This window comes from Tuber melanosporum, assembly GCF_000151645.1.
Source record: "Tuber melanosporum whole genome shotgun sequence assembly, scaffold_103, strain Mel28".
NCBI classification, from domain to species: Eukaryota; Fungi; Ascomycota; class Pezizomycetes; order Pezizales; family Tuberaceae; genus Tuber; species Tuber melanosporum.
This window is the reverse complement of record NW_003298759.1, coordinates 267,253-292,854: the sequence shown is the minus strand read 5'-3', so window position 1 is coordinate 292,854 and position 25,602 is coordinate 267,253. Positions and strand designations below refer to the sequence as shown.

General features: G+C 48.7%; 5 protein-coding genes; 2 read left to right on the top strand and 3 right to left on the bottom strand.

Moving 5' to 3' along the window:
• Positions 1-1,455: 1,455 nt before the first annotated feature.
• On the bottom strand, positions 1,456-4,782 carry GSTUM_00000200001 (uncharacterized protein; the record flags this gene model as incomplete). XM_002835332.2 has 11 exons in its annotated part: positions 1,456-2,369; positions 2,433-2,734; positions 2,783-3,034; positions 3,062-3,329; positions 3,389-3,499; positions 3,558-3,663; positions 3,754-3,825; positions 3,943-4,001; positions 4,105-4,157; positions 4,366-4,697; positions 4,767-4,782. 11 exons carry the CDS (start codon positions 4,780-4,782, stop codon positions 1,874-1,876), a joined length of 2,067 nt encoding a protein of 688 aa, XP_002835378.1. The 3' UTR covers positions 1,456-1,873.
• A 1,668-nt stretch (positions 4,783-6,450) lies between these two features.
• On the top strand, positions 6,451-8,657 carry GSTUM_00000199001 (uncharacterized protein). XM_002835331.2 has 6 exons: positions 6,451-6,579; positions 6,667-6,719; positions 6,777-6,901; positions 6,950-7,018; positions 7,078-7,783; positions 7,836-8,657. The coding sequence occupies exons 1-6, from the start codon at positions 6,565-6,567 to the stop codon at positions 8,578-8,580; spliced, it is 1,713 nt and encodes a 570-aa protein (XP_002835377.1). The 5' UTR covers positions 6,451-6,564; the 3' UTR covers positions 8,581-8,657.
• Positions 8,658-10,872: 2,215 nt separating this feature from the next.
• Positions 10,873-11,986, bottom strand: GSTUM_00000197001 (uncharacterized protein; the record flags this gene model as incomplete). XM_002835330.2 has 1 exon in its annotated part: positions 10,873-11,986. The coding sequence occupies one exon, from the start codon at positions 11,984-11,986 to the stop codon at positions 10,904-10,906; it is 1,083 nt and encodes a 360-aa protein (XP_002835376.1). The 3' UTR covers positions 10,873-10,903.
• A 4,051-nt stretch (positions 11,987-16,037) lies between these two features.
• On the top strand, positions 16,038-19,115 carry GSTUM_00000196001 (uncharacterized protein). XM_002835329.2 has 4 exons: positions 16,038-16,763; positions 16,834-17,003; positions 17,061-18,545; positions 18,602-19,115. Exons 1-3 carry the CDS (start codon positions 16,396-16,398, stop codon positions 18,254-18,256), a joined length of 1,734 nt encoding a protein of 577 aa, XP_002835375.1. The 5' UTR covers positions 16,038-16,395; the 3' UTR covers positions 18,257-18,545; positions 18,602-19,115.
• Positions 19,116-19,359: 244 nt separating this feature from the next.
• GSTUM_00000195001 (uncharacterized protein) lies at positions 19,360-22,440 on the bottom strand (the record flags this gene model as incomplete). XM_002835328.2 has 9 exons in its annotated part: positions 19,360-19,804; positions 19,858-19,948; positions 20,004-21,187; positions 21,253-21,329; positions 21,388-21,483; positions 21,573-21,790; positions 21,861-21,903; positions 22,090-22,323; positions 22,402-22,440. 9 exons carry the CDS (start codon positions 22,438-22,440, stop codon positions 19,789-19,791), a joined length of 1,998 nt encoding a protein of 665 aa, XP_002835374.1. The 3' UTR covers positions 19,360-19,788.
• Positions 22,441-25,602: the final 3,162 nt, after the last annotated feature.

Genomic DNA, 25,602 nt, shown 5'->3' with positions numbered 1-25,602 from the left:
TGTGAACTTGGACACACTCAAAATCTTTTTGCTAAAAAAAGACATTCGCCGAGTAGACATAAATGTTTCCATAAGCGGTGAAAGTCTCATGTACGCATTTTTCACGAGTAGGTAATAAAGCTTTTTATAACATAAGAGTTTGTATGATAGCATTTGGTACGATTTGATATGCTGATAGAATACAATTCAGGTTAGAGTGCCAATCAATCGACATCATACTCCAAGTCAATATTTTTCCATCGGAGGGAGACCAAAAACTTCTTCTACAGGCTGTTATGATAATTCCGGAATTTACGGTAATCTCCTACTCGAGGTGAGGAAAGTGATATCATACAAACTCCAGTGACCAAACGGTTAGTTCTGTAATGTATTCGTAACGGTACGTGACTAACTTACTTTCCAACCTGGGCGTGCACAAGCTAACCCCCCCCCCAATGGCAGGAACAGATTTCCTCCACCTATTGTGGACAAGAAGTATGCTATGATACCAATCTTCTCCTCCTACCGGGAAGTGGGGGGGAACCTCATCCAGAAACCCTCAAAGAACCAATCCATGAATCCCCCCAAGAGAGAATGAAAAAAACCCGTGAACCCTATAAATCGTTCCTAGTGGCAAGTAGAAGAAGCGCAAGGTATGTCAAATCACCGGGAAATTTACCTGCAACTCGAAGAAAGCAAGCAGCCAAGCAAGAAAAGAAACCCGAAGAAAGAAAGATTTCTTTAGGGGGGGGGTTGTTGACGTTCTTAATCGGGACTCCTACAAAACTATGATAATAATAATATTATGGTATCGTAGATGTGTGGTTAATTCTAGGTATGATGGACAAACACCTTTCTGGCACTTCTACAAGTAGGGTATGATAGTGGACCCAGGGGCGTGTGATACATGCACCTTATTTTCATCATACTGTACTTTACAGAGCCGCTTTTCCTTGCGCGTATGATATGTATCGCCTCGCTATTGGGGGACGACAGGGTTCCTATACCGCTAGAAGCACCTTCTATGGTACAAGCACGCCAATTCTTCACATTTCGTGTGGATTGTGAGGCTAGTGCCAACCTGCACGCTATCCGGGAAGCAGGGATATTCGCTGTGACTTAAAAGCAACTCACGATACACACGGTAATCTACGGGGTATGTCCTATTGTGTGATACCTGCCATGGATCCTGGAATTCACGAGTGACAAATCGTGACTTTGCCCATCTTTGGGCACTTTGGTGGCGATGTGCTCGCCAATTCTAACAGTGGCCGGAAATCTTGTCGCCAAGGGCGCAGATTTGTGCGTGTCTTCTGAGGCTTGGCGCGCAGACCTCCGGTCGGCGAGCATCATACCGGTAACACATGACAGGCCGGTTTCGCAGGACCATCATCGCTCGAAGACAAGCGCCCTCCTACCGCATCAGAATACCGGTTCCCGAGTACCGCCTCAGACAGCCAAATCAAGGGCGGATCGCCCACTCAAATCTAACTTTATATTCTTTCTCAACATGCGCCATGGCGTTCACAACAACCCTCACACATCGCATTGGTTCACGTACCCCCCCCATCTAGCAACACCCACCCGCTTCTAAACCGTGGGCAGAAAACAAGTCTACACGCGAAACACAAATCTCGTAGGATATAAAAACGAACGAAAAGAAAAAACGATAGCCAAGGGTAAGACTGAGATTGGAATAAAAAAATATGGGGATAAGGGCAATAATAGAAAGCCAAATAGCAATGTTATACACATCAGGTTCCTTGCAAAAAAAAAAAAAAGAGATACTTGCCCCACGCCTACGCCAATTATGCTCGGTGAATTGTCTAGTGCCAATGCTCCTTTGCCCGCCCCAGTACCGGCCCGTTCATGTTGAATTCACCAATCGCCAAACCTACTTTTCCACTGCATCCTCAAACCTGTCGCTGTCACCGTCGTCATTTATCACAATACTGCTCCCCGCCGGCTTTGGTTCTAACTTTTCGCGTCTCGATCCTGTCTTTGTCTCCGGCAAGGATCCTCCGAGTTCCTGCATATCATCGAGACCCGATGAGCCGAAACGTCCTGCTGCAGCAATTCCTTTACTGGTTGGCACCAAAGCAGGCCCCAAGCCATCGCCCTTTACATTAGCCTCCGATCCGAAATCTATCAAGTCTACTTCAAGAGCGGGTGGTGGTTGTGGTGTCCTATGTACCTGAGTATCGGCACTAGCAGGTTGCAGGTGAGACGATACATCTAGTAAATTGGAATCTCCTTTGGTCTCCTCTAGTGTCTTTTCGTGATGAGAGTGATGAGGCGGGATGTCATATTTGCTGTTTCGTCTAACCCCAGTAAGTATGGGGGCAATGGTGAGAATTTGCTTGATTTGTTCCTCGGGCGTTGCCCCATCACTATAAATCAAGTTTGTCAGATATCATATCCCACACCTACCACCACAACAGTGGACAACCCACATGTGAGTTGAGATAACCCAATCCAATTCTTCCTCTTCTCCTCTTACAGGATCAACCCTTCGGAAGAACCTCGGGGTCCATTCTACCCCATCGGCTTCCCTCAACCTAGCCTCCTCTCGTTGCCTATCTTCAACCCGGAACTTTTCCTCTGTTGCGGCATCTTGATCTCTCTTCTTCAAAGCGGAGGTAACAGGATTCCACAGTTTCTGGGATTCGCGACCATCCTGCTCAGACAGCGGCCGGACGAGCGGGGGTGTAGGGCTTGCGTTCGTGGCATCAAAGAGCAAATCCCTTTTACCCGTCTACTCCCATTAGCCCCCAAACATAGTCCACAACAATGGCAAACCCACCAGAGCATCCTTGATGAACATTTCACCATTCCAACTACCAGTTATCTCATACAAAATCTCACCGGTGCTTTCCCTCTTGATAAAACCACCGATAGCATTATACGCTCCAGTGAAAAACCCCTTGACCTTGAACTCTATATCGGCTACCAGATCCAATTCGGGGCACTTGACATATGAGTGATCGCCAAGTTCATATTTCATTTTTCCAAAGAGAATCCCCCGAACGTACATGTTAGGCTGGGTCAAGATGTACTTTTCCCCACCATCCGGTTTCCCAACCGCAGCACCCCGGTTAAGCAGCCGGAGGACCACAACAGAGCTGTTCATCATAGAGGCGGCCGAATTCCCGAGGAATCGAGATTGTGGCTTTAGTGTACCATCGATACGGATGTGGTGGTGAGGGGCCATGTAAAAATATGAAGACTTTGGAGGATGATGCGAAGTTTGCTCGGAAATGTAGAAAGCTTGGGTTCCAGACGTTTCGTTAAAGTCCCAATAGCATGTAAAGTACTCGCCAAGAATAGGGTTCAATGGCTTCTTGACTCCTCTACGAAAACGTCAGCACAAGGCTACCCATCAAGAAGCATTCGAAAAAATAAAGCTTACGCGGGTTTAATGTGCCATCCGCTGAGATAAAATTTAACAACCGATATAAACCGCTCTGTAGGATCCTCTACCTCGCTCATCGGGAGTAATGTTTCAGGGTGTTGCATGAAGCTGCACGATACAAAAAGATCAGCCTCTTCTCGAAAAGCCAACGGAATTGTCTTCATACTTTGTGATTCTCTCCAACATACTCTTCGGCTCCAAGATGAAGGTCGGTAGTGTAATTCGGCTCAAGTCTGCACCCGGTCGAAGCTGTGATATTATCGAGAGTAGCACTGGAGCATTTCGATTAGCACCCCCGCATGGATTTCACCACCTTGAACCCGCCAGAACTCAACAACATCCATGGCTGCTTGATCACATACTGTTCTTCTCCCCATCGTCCACCACAGTCTCCTCCTCGGAATCGGCCCTATCGCCATCACCCGATTTGTTGCCTAAATATCCCAAAACAAACATTAGCCCTCCAACCACAAACAAACACGGAATATTGGCTCCTAAAATATCCGCTCCCAGAAGAGCCCACCCCCCCCCCTCCCCATTCATTAACTTACTCGGAGTTGCAGCAGAAGCGGCAGAGAAGAACATACTCGACAAGGAGGATCTTTGTCGGCTATGTGAATGACTAGTAATTGGATTGTGCCCAAACATGTTTGATTTGATGCTTTTCCTCGTTCTTTTCTTCTCTCAATCTTCCACTTCCGATTTCAACGTACCAGTGATTGTCCCTTGTGTAAATAGGAGCGTAATTAGTCCTAGAAAATAGCAACTAAAATCTGGTCAGAAGGGAGGTAAATGAGGGAAAATATGTGATAACAAGGCCAACAAAACATGCCCTCTCCCGGGGCCGTGACCACGCAACAAGACCAAAGCAGGCAGACCTTGATAGGCAGCGACAAGCATCCGGGTTAAGTATTCCCGTCTTGGCATACTGTAGACGATAACTTTGGGACTGTGACAAGACCAGGGATACGTACTGATGACTCTCGCGAACGATCTACCAGCAGTGGGTTCGGGATGGGTAGTGTCAAAAAGTTGACAACAATAGGGAGAAGAGTGTATGAAGGACAGTGGATACGGCGGTGTGAATGTGGGGGGTGGGAGATTCCGCGAGGAGGAGGAGACGCCCGAATAATATAAAAATTTTCCTCACTCTTGTGACAGAAACCGAGAAGGTGGAAGGATGGGAAGAAGGGAGGGGAATGACAGGGAGCGGCGACGAGTAGACGGTGTTTGGTTGGTGGTGTTGACAGGATAACGCCTGCGATCCAATACCAAAACTTGACCCCAGCAGCCGAAGGAGATCGAGCTCAACAATCTTTACTTTTTCCTTCCCTCACAGTCCGCCCAAGTGCCTACCGGTATGATGTCCTTCTACAGGCAGACCAGCGCATCAAAACGAAAAAAAAAAGGTAAAGAATATATAAAAAAAAAATTAAATTTGTAACCCATTCTAGAGCCCTCATTAAAAGGCTCAGGGATCAATTCGTTCAAGGCGGTTACTCCACACCAGTTATAAGTAGAGTAAAGTACAGTACAAAACGTGGTCCCGAGATATACTCAACATTCCTTCGCTTATGAGCCCAGCTTGGGAAAGTTTGGTGGAATACTCATATAGTAGCTCAAGCAACCATCTGTGAGGGTTCGGCAACCCCAACATATCCAAGAATCTATTGCCATCCCGAGTACCGGTACAACTCTTCGCACTATCATTCCACTCTAATGGCGGTCCCCCTCTCCGACATTAAGAATGTGTGAGGATTCTACGATACTCGCGAATTTCAGATATCCGGACACCTTGGCGCCAAGAGTCCGTAAGCTTGGTGGGCCTTGGCATTAGGATACCCGGATATCGGTACATTTGGAGTCCGCGGGTGCCGTACGAGTAGTCTAAGGAGAGTACCGGTATGCCAGCTTGATCACCGTCACCTCGGGGATTACTGGGAGCCTACCGATGCGGTATGTCATCAAAGGGCGAACCTTAACTCCGGACGATCCCTACTCGTACCGATGGATAAATTATCATACCGTATCATACGCGGAGAGAAAGCCTACCTTATTCCTTGGCAAGGACGCATGAGCGGAGGTGAACCCCATATCGATAGATGCATACCGGTAAGAGCGAAATGGCGGTTGATGGATGAGTTGATCGAGGGTCTATGCAAAAGGCATTTGTGCCTTCCATGATTGGCAGGAGAGCGAGGCAGGAGCGGAGCCTTCGGGTTACCCCTTGATGCCGTCAGCAACGCCTTCGGTAATGTAGGGCTTCTGCATACTGCCCTGGGTTTGGTACAAGTCCGGTTCTAGGGGTGGGCCACAATACAATTCCCCAACTCAAATCCAGGCAGTTAACACAAGTGCAATGATAGCCTTTTTTTTTGGGGGGGAGGGCATCTGGGTTTGCCAGCTTTTTTTTGTGCCGTAGTTTACCGTTCAGATTTGGGAGATTTTGTTTCTTCGAACCTCAAAGTGAGTGATGAGCCATGAGGATAACATTGTTTCGGGATGAGGCTCAAACTGAGGGCAGGCAGAGTTCTTGGCGGGGATCGATGGAGGGGGAGAATACCGGTATCAGGAACCAAGTTCAACGTATCATAGTAAGGTGCAGAGAGATGGTAATGGATGAGAAAAACGAAAGAAAAAATGACCTTGCGGGTGCTACGGTATTACACTGGATTGCAGATGACACCATCAACCTTGATGCAGGAATTTTGTCGACAGAAGGCATCCTGCAATCCTCATCCCTAGGCCTGGCTTAAATAATTAGCCTAGGATACAGTACAGTACGGTGCTCTCACTACCGGGTTACAGCAAACGGCGTTGGCGCTCTTATCATAATAGTATAAAAGTGGTATGCCTAATAGAATTCTATCAGGGGCGTTAATGAAGTTATCAGGGACTCCTTTCACACTCGAACCCCACATCCCAAGCCTCCGATGCCCGTTCCAGCGACTTACCGTTGGCTTGTGGTGGCTATCCCATACAAATTTCTGGAACCCCCTCGAACTTTCTTTGCCCCGCTATAACTGTGCAACCATCCCACCACTTTTCCAAGCCCCTCCTCCGCCTTATCTCTCCCATCCCCTATTCCACTCTCGATAGTTCCATCCCTCCGGAGAATACAATTTACAGCTCTGTAACTTGAATTCTAATACTTCGGAAAATCACTAAGCAATATGTCTTCCGACAAGGTATTTTGTTTTCTTTTTTCTTCAACAAACCCCTATGAGAGCCAGCAAGGCATCACACGATGGGATAATAGACTGATTGTGATGTAGCTTAAAGCCGAAGGAAACGCGGCTTTTTCTGCGAAGGATTTCGACAAGGCCATGTATGTGTCCCTCTCTTTCGAGTCTTGAGGGAAATTGGGAGGACTGACGGATAGCAGCGGCCTCTTCACCCAGGCTATTGAGGTTGATCCTGAAAATCATGTTCTCTTCTCGAATCGTTCCGCATGTTACGCTTCTATCAAAGACTTTGACGGTGCCCTGAAGGATGCAGTCAAGTGTATCGGTATAGACCTAGCTCCTCTCTTCGGCGGGCCGAGCTAACACTGTACAGAAATAAAGCCGGACTGGGCCAAAGGTCACACTAGGAAAGGTGCCGCTCTCCATGGCCAAGGCGATTTAGGTATTTAGCCGTGCATCCCCCACCCGCATCTTTATGGAGCTAGCTAACAATACTTTTAGCTGGAGCATTGGAAACCTATGAGGACGCCCTAAAACTCGACCCGAACAACCCGCAGGCCAAATCTGGAGTAAAGACCATACAGGAGGCTATCGCTCGCGACAGCCATCAAGGCGCAGATCTCGGCATGGGAAACCTCTTCAAAGACCCACAATTTTTGGAAAAGCTCGCAAGAAATCCGAGGACTTCAAGCTACCTTGAGGATGTGGAATTCATGGAAAAGCTAGAAAGAATCCGTGACGACCCTAACCTTATCCAGACCGAGCTGCGCGATCCAAGGATCATGCAGGTCATCGCGGCCCTACTGGGGCTCCAGATGGAAATGGGTGACAGTCCTGGCGGGCCAGGGGGGGCTAGCGGATCCTTTGGGGACACAGAAATGCCAGACGCATCCGGGGCTCCACCGCCAAAGAAAGCTGCGACTCCGCCTCCAGAGCCAGAGGACGAAGAGGCCAAGGCTAAGAAGGAGGCTAAGGAGGCAGCGGATAAGGAGAAAGCGCTGGGTAATGAGAACTACAAGAAACGCAACTTTGACGCTGCTATCGAGCACTATGACAGAGCGTGGGAATTGCACAAGGATATCACATACCTCAACAATCTCGCTGCCGCCAAATTTGAGGCAGGCGACTACGAAGGCTGCATAAAGGAGTGTGAGAGGGCTATCGAAGAAGGTCGTGAAATCCACGCCGACTTTAAACTAGTCGCAAAGTATCTCCCCCTTTCCCATTCCATCTCAGTTCAGGCTAACAGATAACACTAGAGCCTTCGGCCGTATCGGCACCGCCCACCAAAAACTTGAAAACTACCCCGCAGCAATAGATTACTACCAACGCTCTCTCACAGAACACCGCACGCCCGAAATTCTCCAGAAACTCCGCGCGGTCGAAAAGTCCCAAGCAGACCGCGATCGTGTCTCCTACATCGACCCGGAGAAGGCCGAGGAAGCGAGAGAAGCGGGTAACGCATATTTCAAATCTGCAAATTGGCCTGATGCCGTTAAGTCCTACACGGAGATGATCAAGCGTGCACCGGAGGACCCGCGCGGGTACACCAATCGCGCAGCGGCCCTGACCAAGCTCATGTCTTTCCCGGAAGCTGTCAAGGACTGCGACGAAGCCATTAAGCACGACCCGGGCTTCATGCGTGCGCACATTCGAAAAGCCCAGGCCTGCTTTGCCATGCGCGAGTACAACAAGTGCCTCGAAGCGTGCAATGCGGCGACAGAAGCAGACACAGAGAGCAAGCACACCAGGGAAATAGAGGACCTCACCAGAAAAGCCATGCAAACGATGTACTCTGCTCGCGAAGGCGAGACCGAAGAGCAGACAATGGAGAGGATTCAAAAGGATCCCGAGATCGTCGCCATCATTTCCGACCCCGTCATGCAGAGCATCCTACAGCAAGCTAAGAGGGACCCTGCCGCGCTTACCGAGCATATGAAGAACCCGGTTGTCAGGGGGAAGGTGCAAAAGTTGATGGCTGCCGGGATTATTAGGATTGGCTAGTTGGTTGGATGGTTTGTGAGGGAGGGATTTGTGATTCCGTTTTACTCTTTCTTCTTTCCTTCATTTTTTTTCCCCTTAGCACTATAGCCAAGGTTAATACTTGATTGATTGATTGGTCGGGGATTGATGTATACACATTCGGTTCAGTATTTTCCCGATATTTATTCACTTGCACTACCGCTTTTGTTTGCAAGACCGGTGCAAGTTAGTATTATACCGTGTGTCATCGGGGTCCGATTCATTCTACCACATGATAGCTACCGTGATATTTCTAACCCTTTCTTTCTCTTGATTCAAATATGGTACCATAAATATCTTCAATACGGTACCATAAGTTGCATCTACTACCTCGCTGCCCCTAAGACGCCACTTTCTCTATACAAGTACGAGTGCTATCACAATCCCCTACACACACACACCTTCTCTCACGTACACGCCATCGAGAAGGAAATGATAAAAATAAAAACCCCCAGCCAGCGCACTACTATGCGAGTTGAATTGAGAAAGAAAGAAAAAAGGACCGACGGAAGGTGTTTTTGTTTAGTCTCTGCAGTATTCTATCCGCTGAAATATATCATAATACAAGCAGCGGGTGCAGATCATGGCGCATCATTCGGCAAGACCACAAGACTCCTACAGTAGGAGTTTGCACATAAGTCAGGTCCTGCCATTGTCGTTTAAACGACCAACGGCTCGAGATAGGCCAACGATTGTTACAGTGTCTGCGCTCTATCGTGTTGTGCCATTCGAGGTGTCCTAAGGAACTTCTTGATACGGTATTACAGTCGTGTCGTACGTTTGAAAGGAGGGGGGGGGAGTGGAGGGGGTAATAGCGTTTGTTGCCGTGAAGGAGGTGGAAGGGAAAATCGAATTTCTACCAATGCGCTAGGGGATCTGCGGCACGCTTATCCATCGGGGTGCCCTGGGAAATGGGTTTTTACAGCCTGGGAGTGTGATGTCATACTGCTTTGTCTGGTGTCTGTCTAAAAAAAGCCAATGCTATGATATCATAATACCTACCCTTGCCTCCCGCCAAAAACTGTTTTTTATTTTTTTATTTTTTTACCAGAACCCGGACATTTTAGTCAAGTGATATAGGCTGTGAAAAAAGCGGGGAGCTTCGTGCTATGCCGGATCTGTCCGCTGGCGAGTGGTGGACTCTCCGCGCTTGCTTGACTTTATCGCACTTCTTGCAAGTAGGGTGAGTGCACAGAACATCACTCGTTTGATCGGATAATGGTGGTCTAGAGATGCCCACGCACCGTCTAGTCACTTACTATGCCGCCAAAATTACGACGCAATCTGTAAATATCATACTGCTGTAATCGAAGGTCTTTAGTAACAAAGGATCACGGGAATATAAATAGGGAAAAGAAGAAGAAAAAACAGCAGTATCAAAACCACGACTATCCATCCCAACAAATCTTCTCCTTCCAACCCTGCTCAGACATAAACACCCCCAACTAACCGCACCGAAGCACCGGGTATCATAACAGAAAAGAAAAAAAAAAAGAAAAAAAAAACCCTATGACGGGTGATCAAACGACCAATCACGAAAAATCACTCACGAAGCCAAACACGTTAACGAGATTCACCGTCTCACGTGTCGCATCGCACTCCCCCAACTCTGTCAAATTCTCCCCAGCGAGAGGGAGTGACCACGCCGAGCACGGGAGCAGAAAGTCACGCTGTAGAAGAAATCAAGAAGAAAAAAAAAAAAAAGAAGAAAAAAAGAATTAGCAAATGGCCACTCCGCTGCTGTCATACTCACATTAGCGAAACGCCCGATTAGATTTCCAATGACGAGAGTGGGGGAATGGTGGGATTGAATTGGATTAGCCTTACCTTTACCGCCATTACGTACATAGCGGTTCCGACGTCCGGTGGCGGGTTGGCGGAATGTCCGGTCCGTGGTGGCTGTTTCCCCACCCTGTCACATTACTGCGCGCTCGAGTTCCGGGGATGACTTGCGTCGTGCCTTCTATCAATCGTTGTCCTTTTTTTTAGCCTGCGGGAGGTCTGGAGGCGCTCGTGGATTTGCAGGGCAAATCGGGATGGTGGCGCATCCGCTTAGTGTACTTTTGCTATTATGTCTCTTGAGAGGATGGTACCAAGGGGGGGAGGAGGGGGAAAGGATTTCTTATTATACCTTGGAGAGTGCGTGACTACTTACTTGAGTTGTCCCCCAAGCATAGCTCGCCATGCTTTGTACCTGCGTCTATAGATAGATAAATGAATAAATAAATAACCTATGCGGCTGCCTATCCATTTGTTTATCTACATATGATACATAACCTTATGATATAAAAAACCACACATGCGCTCAATCCCCGCCCATCAAGAACTTCGCAATAGCACTCCTCTTGAGGCTATTCTTCCATCCCTTCTTCTCCTCGCTCCCATCACCGACCACTTCCTCTACCTGCGCCTCTTCCTGGGTCTTCTTCCCCCCCCAGAGAAACTTCTTGGCGCGATGCTTCTTCCTCACGCCAGTAGTAGTCTGCGAGCTGGAATGGGTATCGAAGGCCGATAGCGGGTGGTTCGCCATGGATGCTTCGATATCCGGGAGGGGTGGTGAGGCGCAAGACGGTGGGTATGGATGCGCATTCTGATACGCACCCTCACCCGACGGAGGGTAGCGGCGGGGGGAGGAGGAGGGGGCGGTGATAGGGGAGGAGGTGGTTGGCGAGATAGAGGTGAGGTGCTCAGTGTTTGTGTCAGAGTTGTTGATCCAGGAGGATTGGTTGTTTGTTAACGGCAAGGGGTTGGTGCTGCTGCTATTAATACGCTTGTCACTGTTTGCCACAGCTTTGAGCTCCCTTTTGAGGTTCGCAATTTTCTGGTCTTGGCTGTCGCGGCTATCGAAGGTATCGTCGGTGCGGTCACGGTTGCGCTCTTCCAGGACCCAGCTGCCGGTAATGTCCCCTGGGACAATGATGCGTTGGTCGTAGCCTGAGTAGGGGCGCACAGCCAGCGGTGGGGAATTTCCCTCGGGTGTGTCTCCATCCTGGAGAAAAGATGAGGGTGAAGCGGAACGAGGTGCCACTAGGTTTCGAAAGACCGCTTTAAAGTCAAAGACACTCTGCGTCTCGGAGTCACTATCTTCTTCTCTGCGATATTCTCCCGAGAGTTTTGCCAATGCTTTGCTACGGGCCTTTTCCCTCTTGCAGAGTTTCTGTTCTTGGCCGACTTCTTCTTCCTCCTCCTCCTCCTCCTCTTCTTCTTCCTTAGGTTCAGGTTCCGGCTCATGTTCAGGTTCTGGATCTTCCGGAATAGGCTCTTCGTCAAAGTAGTCGTCAAATGCCACTCTAGCGTTCTTCCTATGGTGTCTCGAGCGCTGGGCAACGGCAGTGGTAGCAGTGGCAGCGGTAGACACAATAACGTTAGGAGGAGGACTCCGCTGCATCACCAACTTGACTTTCGCCATCTCAACACCACCGGGCCATGGCTCTGTCCAGGAAACTATAATTTCACCATTCCCTAAATTGCTCGCCCAGGAATGAGCGTGGACTCCGAACTTGACACCTTTACTTCCTCCATCCGCTTGGTTGAGGTCGAAAAGTGAGGCCTCGCCGAACCAGGGTCCCATTGGCTCGTCTGCGAGTTTCATCTTGACCATTGCTTCCTTCTTATCACTACCACCACTACATAGTTCGCGCCCAATAAAGATAAAATGTCCACGCTCGGTGAAGAGTCGCGCGTGCATTACCGTCCCGCTCTGGATGTTTTTCATGACGCATTTAAACTCTGGTGGCGATGGGGGTATAAATATTCCCCGCCGATAGTAAGAGGATTCTACAGATGGTCGGGATGCTTGCGGGAAGCTGATAAAGTCATGACCGTTCCAGTACTTATAGTTCTCTGCGTGCCAGTATGCGCGATTACGGTAGGGGACGCGGCAAAGGTAGACTGGGACGTCGTATCCTGATGCACCAGTGGTGGTGGGGCGAGAAGCTTGATAGATCGGGTCATTACAGGTTCCGTCGTTAGCGCAAACAGTAGGAGTACCGGAGCCGTAAAGGTATATGTAACCCTCGTGAATGACAGTCGAGATATCGCCCCATCTCGGACCGAATTCCTACTTTCGTATCAGCCGCCTGCTCTATTAATACCGAGCCATTGGAAAGGAAGTGTTAGAGTTTACATCGAAAACCAGCTCTCCCTTTCGGTTACACTCCGGCGAACCTTGTCCATCGATCCCCACTTCTGCCACTCCAACTCCACAAAACACATCTGCACCCCCACCCTCACTCCTACAATCCTTCATCTTCATAAACCACACAACACCAAACTCCTTTCCGGGCACCTGCACGACAGAATTGAACACCGTCAGATAACATCCACTGGTCGTTCCTGCCGCCTTCTCCTCGCGCGAGAAGGGTATGAATTGCGGGATGCAGCGGCTGTCCGTGTAAGTGGGATAGATAGTAAGAGTCGGGTTTGAGAGATGGCCAAAGGCGGCGGTGATGCTAGCAATTGGCCTGTACTGTAGCCTCGAGGAGCGGGGGGCGTGTAATATTTCGAAAGTGTCGTTGAACAGGAATACTGGTTCGTAGTTTAAGAGCGTAGAGCACCCGTGAGTGCGCGCATAACTGTGTGGTCTGTCGACTGGGGCAGGCTTTAGCTTGGGATAGCAAGGGGAGGGGGCGAGGAGATTATACCGTCACTGACTTGTCCAAGATACTCTACAAAGTCTACTTGCGGTGGGTACTCTGCGCGGGCGCATGGTATATCATCTTCATCCAGAGGTGGCTCAAGCGCCATTTTGGCCGATCGTGAAACGATGGTGCCAAATAAGAAATATGTGGATGTATACGTGGAAAGTGTTTGGCTGTGGAAGAAGCGCGAATGTGTACCCGTACATGGAGCAACAAAAGGGGAAGGAGAGAGTGTGGAGTGATCGCTGGCTGTTGGGGGGGAGAGGGAGGGACGAAAACCTGGGGGTAATCATCGCTTGGCAGGGACCCAAAACGGGTGCGGCTCAAAAGCTTGTTTTTGAGCTCTGTGGGGGAGCATTCCTGTGGGCGCAATGTGCTCGGGTATGGACGTGTGTGACCGGACATCCAAGGATTAGAGGTATCAAAGCTTCCTGCTTGTTTGAGCAATTTCGATTCCGGGTCCATCCTTTTATTTCCTATGAGGGTAGAACGGTCATGCATCTAGAGTCCCTGGCTATCTGGTCATCCATGCCCATACCCGAGTACAGTACCCATGAGTACTCGTAATGTCGAAGGGTTTTAAGAAAAGACCGCTATTGCATACCACCAAGAATTGGCCCTTTCCCGCTTCGACACTATGAGTAGATGTCGAGAGTAGGATACATGGTTCCCATAACCTTCTCCTTCTCGAAGGGAGAATCTAGCTGCGAAAGCGTTGTTATTAGTCCCGAATTTTCGCTCATCAAGAATAGAGACTTGGAGATTCTGATATGACTCTGTCATGATATCGCGGCCATGCCTCCACGTAATACATTGGCCTCTTATTTTGCTCACCACTCGTGCGCACGGGGACCGGGTCGAGGTGTCGCACGACAATTAATCGCATGTTCTTGGACCTGAGGAATGTAAGTTCAAAGTTGGATATATATCATTATAGTGAGTGCTGGCACGATACTTCGGGTGATAGGACTAATGGGTAGGGAAGAGTAAATGACTAACCTTGACCGAAAGAGGTTTTCTCGGGGGAAGGAGGAGACATGGATGAATTTCAAATGCACTGGCTGCTGCCCCTGGTCTTCATTGTACGTCATTCCTCCAAAACCTCCTTTGAGCCTGTCCAGTACGTGGATTGGAAATCCTAAGGGGCGACTTCTTCTTTCTAAAAGGTATAAAAAGTGTCACAAATTCCGCAAGGTACTCCCACCTCTTGCGATACAAAAAAGCAGCCGAGACCATTTCCACACAAACGGCATTTAAATAATGCCGAGAGGAAACAAGTGAAGGGTGGGTGAGCGTGCTTGAAGATCTCTCTATCAGACGAAGGAGCATATAAAGTGCGGGCGCCTGCATGATAACAATTCTACTGGTGAACAGTAATTGTATCTAGGCATAGCGAGGGTTTGTCATCCCAATGCTTAAACCACCAATCAGGTTTCGGGGATCGCAAAACAATCCACAAGTTGGCCGATAACTAACCAGCGGGAATTGAGAGGCCATTGAAACGCTTCGGGTCTGCGCTATCCTCAAACTGCCCTGCGCTCCTCGAATAAGCCTACCGGTGCGGGCAAAAAAGCTACAGTGCCAGACGGGTTTCGGACCTCATTCTCCTCCTCCTAGGATACCGGTAGTCCACTCCTTCCGATTAGAATACCGTACCCCCTCTAGAGCTGTAGTTCTGTGAGATTAGATGCCACTACCCTGACCGGAAGGCTGCTCTCCGAATTCCGAACCCACAATTCGCCAAACTAATGCAATACCGGTACTGTACAGTACTCGTAGTTCCTTTCCTTCCACAAATTGTACTAGTACAGTACCACCTGCCAGCCACAGCCAAATGTTTTTTCTCCCCTGCCGTTCATTCTCCATGCTGGTGAGTCGGGGGGATTTTTCCTCCTGAGAATTTTATGCACTCGGACTTGTACTCGAGTACAGCACTCAAGTATTGTGGCCGTCAGTGCAGTTGTGCATGAACGGGAGGCACAAATGTGGGTTACCGAAATAGTACGGGCACTCGAGTAGAGCACAAAAAAATGATTTGAGCCCACATCCCCCGAGTACGATTATTGGGAAGCGGGGAAGCCTGCAGGGCCAGAGGAGAGCGGAGAGAGTGCAAGTACTCGAGTACTCGTACAGTACAGTACATGCAGCACCGGTATCGTATTACAGTAGGGTACCATTCCGACACTCGGGTATAGAACGGTTGATGGTTTTCGCCATGCGAGGCTTTCACCATAGCGGAGTAACTCACTGTCGAGATCGAGTGGCGGGAAAAGTCGAGTAATGATGGCGGGGAAATGGGTCACAACAAATATCATACGCTTTTTCACCCCTAATGATGATCTCCGAACTACTCGTACCATAGACTACGAGTACAGTACTCGAGTCCCGATGTTTCTCTATAATATCAATTTCTTAATCCCCCCAAATCCCTAGTCATCCCATATATCTCTAAAAAGCTAGGGGTGAAAATGGGAAAGAAATAAAATAAAAGAAAATATTCTTTTCAACGGATTCCCCCAACCTCTCATTCATTCACTCTCACCTGGAATAAATAATTTGCCAGTGAAGCGAAACTACCGGTAACTCATCGATTCCATTACAGGCAGGTAGTTCCACTCGCTTCCGTCCCATTGGCCAATTTCTAGCACTTTACCCGCCCGCAGAAGGGAGCTCCACACCAATGCCCTTCCAACGCGCCGAAAAAGAAAAAGAAAAAAAATAACAATACAGCATCGTACCTCTTCTTTCCACCCAGCGATCATAAACAGGGAGGAGGAGGAGGAGGAGGAGGAGGGAGGAACGAGCGAGAAGGCTCGTCAGGTGGATCATCTTAACATTCTTCATCTGCTTTCACTCACCGGCAGCTTAGGGGTTTTTCTTTATTATTTGTGGTTTCCCTACATTCGTTGCTCTCTAACTTATTCCCACGATCCTTCAAGGTGAGGAAGGAAAAAGAGAAAGACGCGGACACGAGGCGCCGGGAAGAGAGGAGGCTGAAAGGAATCCCCAATACATTACGTCACCCTCCAATAGTCAAAACAAATTACTCGAACCCCTGAGGTTAATTCTTCCGGACTCGTTCAAAGCCATCACTACTTACTTCACGCTCGTAATATCACACACCATATTGCATCAACGCCGATAGAACACCCTACAGATGCCGGCCCTCTCGTCCTCTCTGGCCGAGAACCGGCTTCACCCCTCGGCTCAAACTCACCAAACAATCGCTACTGTACTTGTATCGACTGAGGGTTATTCCGACAACGGCGCCTATGGGAAACGAAAATCAGAGGTATTGGGTTCCGGACCTGGTGGCGTAGAACCTATCAGTGCATTCGAGGTATCTAAGGGCAAGAGACTGTTACAAGTTGGACTGGCGATTGTCTACTGCCTTTTTGCCGCTGGTATAGTGTTCGGGTATGCCGCGTTGAAGCCCATCATGATCAAGGAGGGAATTTATCAGGATAAATGCACTGGGGAGGAGATCGAGAAGGGTTTGAGGGTCTGTTACGAGCAAGAGATACGGTTTGTATTCTCTGAATATTCCCCCCTGCTTGTATAGAGTGGAGGCGTAGTGCTAATGACCTTCCGATAGATTAAATTTCATGTTTACTCTCGCAGCGGTGGCTACGAATGTTTGTGCATTGCTGGTTGGAACAATATTGGACCAGTATGGACCTGGGGTCTCTGGTATCATCGGATCGATACTCTTTGCTCTCGGATGCTTGGGTTTTTCATTCGCCAAGCAGATACGTAATTTTGATCGTGAGCTTACCCCCTTCCCCACCTTCTATAGACACCATTTCTAACACCAGTACCAAGCCTACCCAATATCCTATCTCCTTTTAGCTCTTGGTGGCCCGTTCATATTTATCTCCTCTTTCCACCTCTCGAATGCCTTCCCACCGCACTCGGGCTTGATTCTCTCGATGCTCACAGGAGCTTTCGATTCCTCCAGCGCCGTGTTCCTCCTCTATCGGCTCCTATACGAACACACCCATGGGAAACTCACCTTAAGCGCCTGGTTTACGGCTTACCTAATCGTACCTGCGACAATCCTGACTCTTCAACTAACCCTTATGCCCTCAGGGAGCTACAAGACCGTCGGTGAACTCGTCTGCCAAGCCGAAGTTGAAGAAGAACTCCTTCACGAAGACCATGCTACCGGAGACTACGTAGAAGGCGACAACGACGTCCTCCACCTCCACCACGAGAGTCGCTCGAGCCTAATCCACGAAATTGACTCACTCCTCGGGGGGAAAGATGCGAAAGCAACGCATGATAGGAAACTCGAAGAATCCCATGAGAGCAGCGGCGTCTGGGGCGCTATGCACGGAATGCCTATAAATCGGCAAATCTGTAGTTGGTGGTTCGTACTCATCGCACTCTTCACTGTGATCCAAATGACCAGAATCAACTACTTTGTCGCGACCATCCGCCCACAATATGAATTCCTCCTCGGAAGCTACCGCCGTGCTGTAGAAGTCAACGAATTCTTTGACCTCGCCTTGCCGGTCGGTGGCATCCTCGCAGCGCCTTTAATCGGCTACTTACTGGACCGATATTCCACCTTCATAATACTTCAAATCCTCGTCGTTCTCGCTGCCATAATCGGCAGTCTCGGAATCGTCAAGGACTCCTACCCTGTCGCCATAGCTGGGATAATCGGTTTTGTGGCTTACCGTCCATTCTACTACACCGCCGTATCGGACTATGCAGCTAAAGTCTTTGGCTTTGAGACCTTTGGAAAAGTATATGGACTCATCATTTGCCTTGCTGGCCTTTTGAACTTGTCGCAGACTGGCCTGGATGCGCTCACGTTGAGAGCCTTCCAGAAGGATCCCCGGCCCGTGAATTTGGGGCTTCTGACAGCGAGCGTAGTTGTGGGGTGTGCACTTGTTGGGTATGTCTGGAGGAGTGGCAGGAGGATCAAGAGGTTTAGGCTCGGGATTGAGGCCGAGGGGGCCAGGGAGGAGATTATGCCTGGAGGAAGCTTAAGTGGGTATGGAGGAGTCTAAAAGTTGGCGAAGGAGGAAAAAGTATATATTGATGTTCATGAGCGACGCTTATCACGGTTACGCCCCTTTCCTCCCTCTGTTTTTCCTTCTGCATGTGTCGAAATACTTTAAGCTCATGAATCTGGTCGGCGACATATCCGGCGCGTTTGGTCTGCTATTTTTTCTCATTCTTTTGCAAGGCATTGCACTCCACTTTTTTGTTACTTTAGCGGGTATACCATACCAGGTTGGGTCAGTTCATTGGTCTGTTCTGTGCTCGAGCACCTGAGCATAGTCTTGGAAAACAAAAGTTTGTTTGACTCTAGAATTGAACTTTGTGTTAAACTAATCTCAAAGGTATGATAGTGAAGTGCACGGAACATCAGTCGGCAAAACAAACCATTACGGTACCAGTACTAGTACTCGTACATGCACCCACATTCACCACTCTATCACCTACCTATCCATAACCGCAACACTCGAAGCGCAGTAACCAGTACCGAGCTTTACATGACATGCTGTCGCGAACTCAACGACATTGTATTGTAACTCGTGCCGTACCAAACTAAACCTCCGTTTGTCGCTCATTCCTCGCGGCATCTGCCGAATACTGTGCTAGTACTGTACTGTACTACCGGGAGTAACACCGCGCAAACGGCAAGCGTGCATATATGCATGGAAGCGCAGCACTCGAGCACACTACGGTACTCGTACATCTTTCTTCCTCCACTGGGCTCAACTCGACTCGACCCGCAAAAGGTATGCGCCTTCCCGACATTCTCCCCGCTGTGCATACAAATACTGTACTCCATCATACCACAGCGGGAGAGGTTCACCGTACTGTATGATAATTATTATGATATGATATGATGCGACACGATTAAATGTATAGCATTCTGGTCAAGGCTCGCATCTCCCCTTTCCCACAATGCAGGGCCATTCCGAAAGTATGCGGAGCGGTAGCCGATAATGTGGGAGACGATTATCAAGTATCATATCGACCGCAATCCGTCCATAGCACCATAACCCTCCCACTCACCTCGGTAGTTTAACCATTCCGTTTGCAAAAACCGTTGCTCCACGGGTGCCGGGAGATAATCTACCAATCATTACTCGAACAAATAGCACGCACCACAAAAGGGTTTATCCAACCATTCCTTACACTGTCCTCACCCCTCTCATAAAAGCCAGGTATAGTGTGCTAGATGAAAGCTACAAGAAATTTACTATCTCCGCTACTGCAGCTTGCAAAATGATCAAACACAAAAAGAGAGCATGATGTCGTGATATTACAACCCCATCCCATTCGATGGAATCTTGTCCCCCCCCCACCTTTTTCTCCTATAGTAGCCGAAAAGAGAAAGACATCTAGGATAAAAGAAAAACACCGCTAGATATTAATGCGCTTATGGCGTAGTTCCTCGAAGGCTGTGCCCTAATACACTCAACCGCACTCTACCTTGTGCCTGTAATTTTTTAGAGGAAAAGAAAATGTGTAGAGAATGGAAATATAGATCGAGCGCCCCACAAAACCGTGGTGGAAATCGGTAGATCTAATGTTCGAGCAACCTAGATTCATGTCAACAATTGATTCGAGGGAGATAAGAGTACAAAGAACTGACCTCAAAGAACCCTGGACGACAACATTCTCCAAGACACTGCCGGGGGGGATATCAATGGTGGAACCTTCGTTTGCGACAATAATAACAGTCCCTGCTACCCAGTCAGCTATCATATTACGTAAATTCACAGCTAGGCAATAACATACCCTTTAGCGTAACACCTCTACCCAAATTGACCGCACCGGTAACAGTAAGATGGTCCAACTCCAGAATTCTGGGGATACTAGGAACACGTTTCTGGAAGTCTGAAACCTTCTTAAAGTGACTTCCAAGCTTGATCAGTGGTGCAGGTCCGAATCTCGCGACGTCCATCATAAGTTGACCATGTTTCATGGAGTAGAGGTCACTCTTGACCAGCATGAGGTCAGAACAGGTCTTGACAGGCAAGAATCTCCTACGAGGAACGTTGACCCCATGAGCATTCTTAAAATGACGAATAGCAGCACCAACTGCAGTCTCGAGCTGAATGACTGAGATGTCGGATTCGCCCTTCTTATCGACGGGGATGGTTTTCGAGTTGGGGATAATTTCCAATTCAAGTTCGTGATTCTCGACGACACGTTTGATAGCCTTGAGGTTGAGCCAGATGTTGTTGGTGTTGAAGTACTTGAACTTCTTGATGGACTTGAAGTCCTGTTCATGCTCTTTGGGGACTTGGGCAATCTCAAGAAGTCGGACGGTTCCCTCATAGTCAATGATGGTACCTCCCTTGACGTCGGCCTTTGTCTTGTCGGTAAGCTCCATAATGTATTCCGCCCCCGTCTCCCTCATGTGATCGAGAATACTCAGGTCAACAACAGCACCCAAGTTATCGACATTACTAAGGAAGAGATACTCGATGTCCTTCTCGAGCAGACTGTCCAAGATACCGGAGTTCTGGAGCGACTCAAAAACATCACCATGTCCGGGGGGGTACCAGTCAACAATGGGCGAGTGGTAATCTTTGGTGGCTGGGAGAAGGGAGTCCTTAAGGACGCGGGGGTATCGTGATTGGTTGAAGGTGTGAATAGTTACGCGGTGACCCTCGTACTTCTTGATGATGTTCTGGGTATCATCGTCGGTGTTGAACGAGTTCATGAGGACGAATGGGACATCAACGTTGTAGGTTCGGTTAAGATATTCAACCTGGCGGACGGACAAATCGAGGAAAGACATGCCCTCACGGACTTCAATAACCGATTTGGGACCAACACATCCCATAGAAGTTCCGAGACCACCATTAAGCTTGAGGACAGCAAGCTTTGAGAGGAGTTTAGGGTCCTCGACCCTGGGAAGGGTATCATAGGGAATAACCTGGGAAGACTGGGGGGGCTGGATGCGGTCCCAATCCCTGTAGAATCAATATCCTGTGTAAGCCCGTGGCCGGAAATCGACGAGTGATAAATCAAAACTTACAATGTAGTGCCCTTGGCCTTATCTTGCAGATATCTTCTGAACAAAGCAAAGAAGTTATCCATTTCAGTCTCAAAAGCCTAGTCATCGCAAAAGGAGTGTTAGCACTTTATTATTTTGCAATCTCAGGGTCCCTACCACTTTGGTCTTGGGATCTTTGACGCTATCGGCAAGGCCGTTCAAAGCATTCCTCATTTGACTGGCAGCAACTGAGGTTGAGGTGTTGTCAAATGCCTATATAAATTTGAATTAGCATTTCCGTAGTAGCCACATCTACTGTATACGAATCCAAGTGGCCAATACAGGGGATTTCAGGAACTCACGAAAGCTGACTGGGACTTTCCATGTCTTCTCCCGGGGGGGGCGAGACCCTCACCAGGAGCACCACCTTCAACTGGCAAACTCTTCTTGAAGGACGACATTTTCTCGGGTTGCTGTTGCTCTGTTGGTATAGCTGTGGCTGTCTGAACCGTCTGGACCGTTTGTACTGTTTGTATGGGCTTGGCTTCAACAGGCTTGACGTCAACCGGCTCTTGCTGTACTGGTTGAACCGGATTTTGCTGAACTGGCTTCCGCTGTACTGGCTTCTGCTGCTTTGGCTTCTGCTGTACGTGCTTGGAATGTGCGTTCTTGGACTTCTTGTTGAAGAAACGGCTGAGCATTGGAAACCAGAATGTCAGGTATAAGTAAGATAAAGGAGCTTAATGAAAGACGGAAACATGCAAATATTTATACAACCGGGGGTAAAAACCCAAGCCATGATGCAAGCAAATCGGTGAGCCCAAAGTGGGATGGGGGGGTAAAAACCCACCGCCTAAACAGAGAGAGGGGGTAACTCACCAATGGAATAGAAGATGGATGGAAGGTGGTTGATTCAATGGCCTTCTTGCAGAGGCTATTGTTCAAAAGAGCCGGCGATGATGATGAATTGGCTTGCTGGGAGATAGGAGTGAGGAAGGGGGAGAAGAGGAAGGAATGAAGTAGGGAAAGAGAAGGTCTAAAAGACCGGCTGGCAGAACGTCGAGGAGGGCGGAGGGTGAGGGGGATATTACAAGCTTGTCTAGGATGACGAAACTAGCAGCCAACCTTTTTTTTATTTTATTTTTATTTTTTATTTTATTTTTTTTATTTTCCGGTCATGAAAAGGCCCACGCACAGCACAGGGCACCATCTCGAGGTGAAGGAGGCCATTTCACTTTCTTTTTTATCCATTCGAGTATGATACGGGAGAAATAATTGTATTATCAGGTCTTAAGCCTAACTTGTTGTTGAGGATCCGGAGGTTGTCTGTCGGTTGTAACTTTTCGTTCAAAAATTGCTTTACTGAAGCCGTTGAAGGTCTCTCTTCACTAGTACTGTACAAACAGTTTCCCACGGTGCTTTGAGTGGAGCAAACAAACCCACACCTACATTTGGCAGAACACGGACACGCAAGTCTATTGTCCATTGGCGGCACCGGTAGCAACTCGATTTCTCTTGGTACAACCCTTGAAGACGGATAAACGGGGGAAAAGAAATTAATGTCTCAACCGACAGGCACCCCAATATACCTGATTTTTTTGACAGGGCATCTTATTCGGAGCCTAGAAAGCCACAACTATTACACATCCCGTATGCTTCTATGTCAGGTAATACATACGGCTCTAGACAGCTCACGCAGTCTTTTTTTTTGCCTCCACTCCCCCCTTCTTATTTCGACATTGGGGAGGGAAAAAAACCCAAGCCGTGGCAGTTATGCATTCTTCCGATACAAATGCCCCCTGAGACCTGTGCAAGACGGGACAGAGTGGAGCTGGCCCACTGGAGCTGTAATTGTTGGCGTTGCCGATTATTGTGCTCAAGTAAATACGGATACTGCCTTCCCTTCTCCGAGCCTGTGCGTCGAGTTGCACTCATTTCCTACGAGAGAACCGTGAGCCCAGAAGCACACAGCAGCACCGAGCAGCGACCGGGGACCTCCACGCCTCCACTTCTGTTGGCGGGTGCGCTGGCAGGCGCGGCATTGGGCATCAGGAAAGTGGGGAGAGAAGAAGAGGACGAACCTGACTTTGGCTGAAGTCTTCAGACGGACACTGTATATCTCAAAGGTGGTTGCGTGGCCCTGGTAGAAAAAAATGCATTTACTCGACCTTGGGGGGGGAGAAAAAATAATTCGCAATCAGAGATAACCTCGCATACATTCCGTCCCGGACAACTATTTCTTTGTGAACACAGACAACAAAAAAAAAACATAGCTTGCAGCTGAAGCTACGTAGATTCAATGAGCCGTCGTCAAGGAGTGCAGCACCTTTTCGGCACGCCTCCGGAGGGGTTGAAGCCATCTTTTCCTGAAACTCGTAACACCCCCCCCTTCTTATCTTATCGACCCCTCGAATGGTCCCGCTCCTCTCAATACCGACTGGACAATATTCTGGCTTCATACATCAATTCAAAGTTTATACGGTACTGCCTGAAGTCTTCTGCATATGCAAAATCCCGGGTATGATATATCACAATGTCGAATTACCTTCTACTCATGCAGGGTTAGGGGAACTTTGAACTTTACTCCCCCAGAACCCCACTAGTAATGTCAAGTTTCCCGTACAGAGAAGAACAACCTCCGCCGCGCTCAATTGATGCCGAGACCATTTACCTTGGATGCGAGGAATTGGTACTATAACATTAGTGCCCATTTCGTTTCCCTCCAAGCACTCTGGGTCATTTAGGCGCTGTACAGTACTGTACACTAGCGGCACATTCGTTGCGGCTCCTGAGTCCTGACCATTACCCCTCCTCCCCGCTCCCCCGCCAAACACTCTTAAACATCGCCTATACACAAACGTGAATAAAGACTTGGGTTTCCCAACTTGAGCCTTACCGGTAAGTACCCCCTCACCCATTCCGGCTGATTCTTACGGCCTTCTCCGCTGGTTGAGACTCATATGCAATTGCTGTGGTGGTCCTTGGGTCGATACCGGGGTGTATCGCGAGTTTCCAGTAACGGTGCAAGATGTTAACAAATTTCATGTTATAAAAGGAAAAGCATAGGGTCTAGTCCTTGCCTCTCTCGCTTATCTCCTCACCGCCCCAAAGCTTGGAAAAACCCCAGTAAGTAAGGCGGATGATTTCTGAAGATGAAAATTCGCTGATTTCCTCGGAGCTTCCCGGACAACATTCTGGTGTGGGTGTCAAATTTTTCTTTTCTTCTTCTTTTCACCTCCACTTGCGCCCTTCAAAATCCATTTGAGGTGAGAAAACACCTCTGATCGAACGTGGAGGGTGTTGATGCCTGCGGTTTGTTGGTAATACAACATGATCCTCAAGAACCTGGCTTTGACAATCAGCTTATGATTTTCTTCTTCGGTTCCGGCATGCGGGTCGAGAATGTTTATTTTTTTTCCGCACTTTACCCCTAACCCGCGAGATCTGCTGACTAAAATCTGCTATTGTCCCGCAGAGCCTCGAGATTCATTCGACGCACACAAACGCCTCTAGTTTTAAATATGGCTGAGAATAGCCCCACTCCTACTGGAACCTTCAAGATTCTCTATTTCGCCTATGCAAGCTCCTATACAAAGAAATCTGAGGAATTGCTCGCTGCACCGATGCGGTTATCCGAGCTCTTCGAGACTCTCGACAAAAGGTACCCAAGAATGAAGGATAAGGTTCTCGGAGCTTGCATGGTCACAGTCAACTTGGAGTATGTTGACGTGGACACGAACGAGGGGAAGGAATTGAAAGCGGGTGACGAGGTGGGAATCATCCCGCCTGTCAGCTCAGGATAACCATGTGAGGGCAATACCCGGGGGAAATATTTCCGATCAAGCCCGAGGCTAGATGCTGTATCAATAACTTAACGACTGTGGGTTAGGACACCGGTGGCCTTGTGGCCATTCGCTCTCTCAAGCTAGGAGATGCAATGAAACTGAATTCTATGACTCTCGCGAACTGTCTCTCCTGTGCTCTACACTCACATAGACCACCTACCACCAACTCTGCACCAGGAAGCGCTTTTGAACTATCAACTACCTATCCATAGCTCTCTGCGGTACCGGGTTCAAAGGCCGCCACGCAAACAACGCACCGAGCAAACCAATTCCACGGTCCACTCTCTACGCGTCATACAACTCAGGAAACAAGCTTCCACTCAGCCCCAAACCACCACCCAATGCCCCTGCCAGCAACGAAAAGAAAAGAAAATCCTTATCGCATCCACCACAGCGATCGCACATCCTTCCATTTGGGCCGCACAGCCTCCCCCTCCCTATATCGCCGAGCGCCCCACTATTACCGGCAGTCCACCACCACTCACGATCTCCGATAGGCGTTCACTCCCGTATATTTCAAACGCCGCATCATTACCCAATCCCGTCA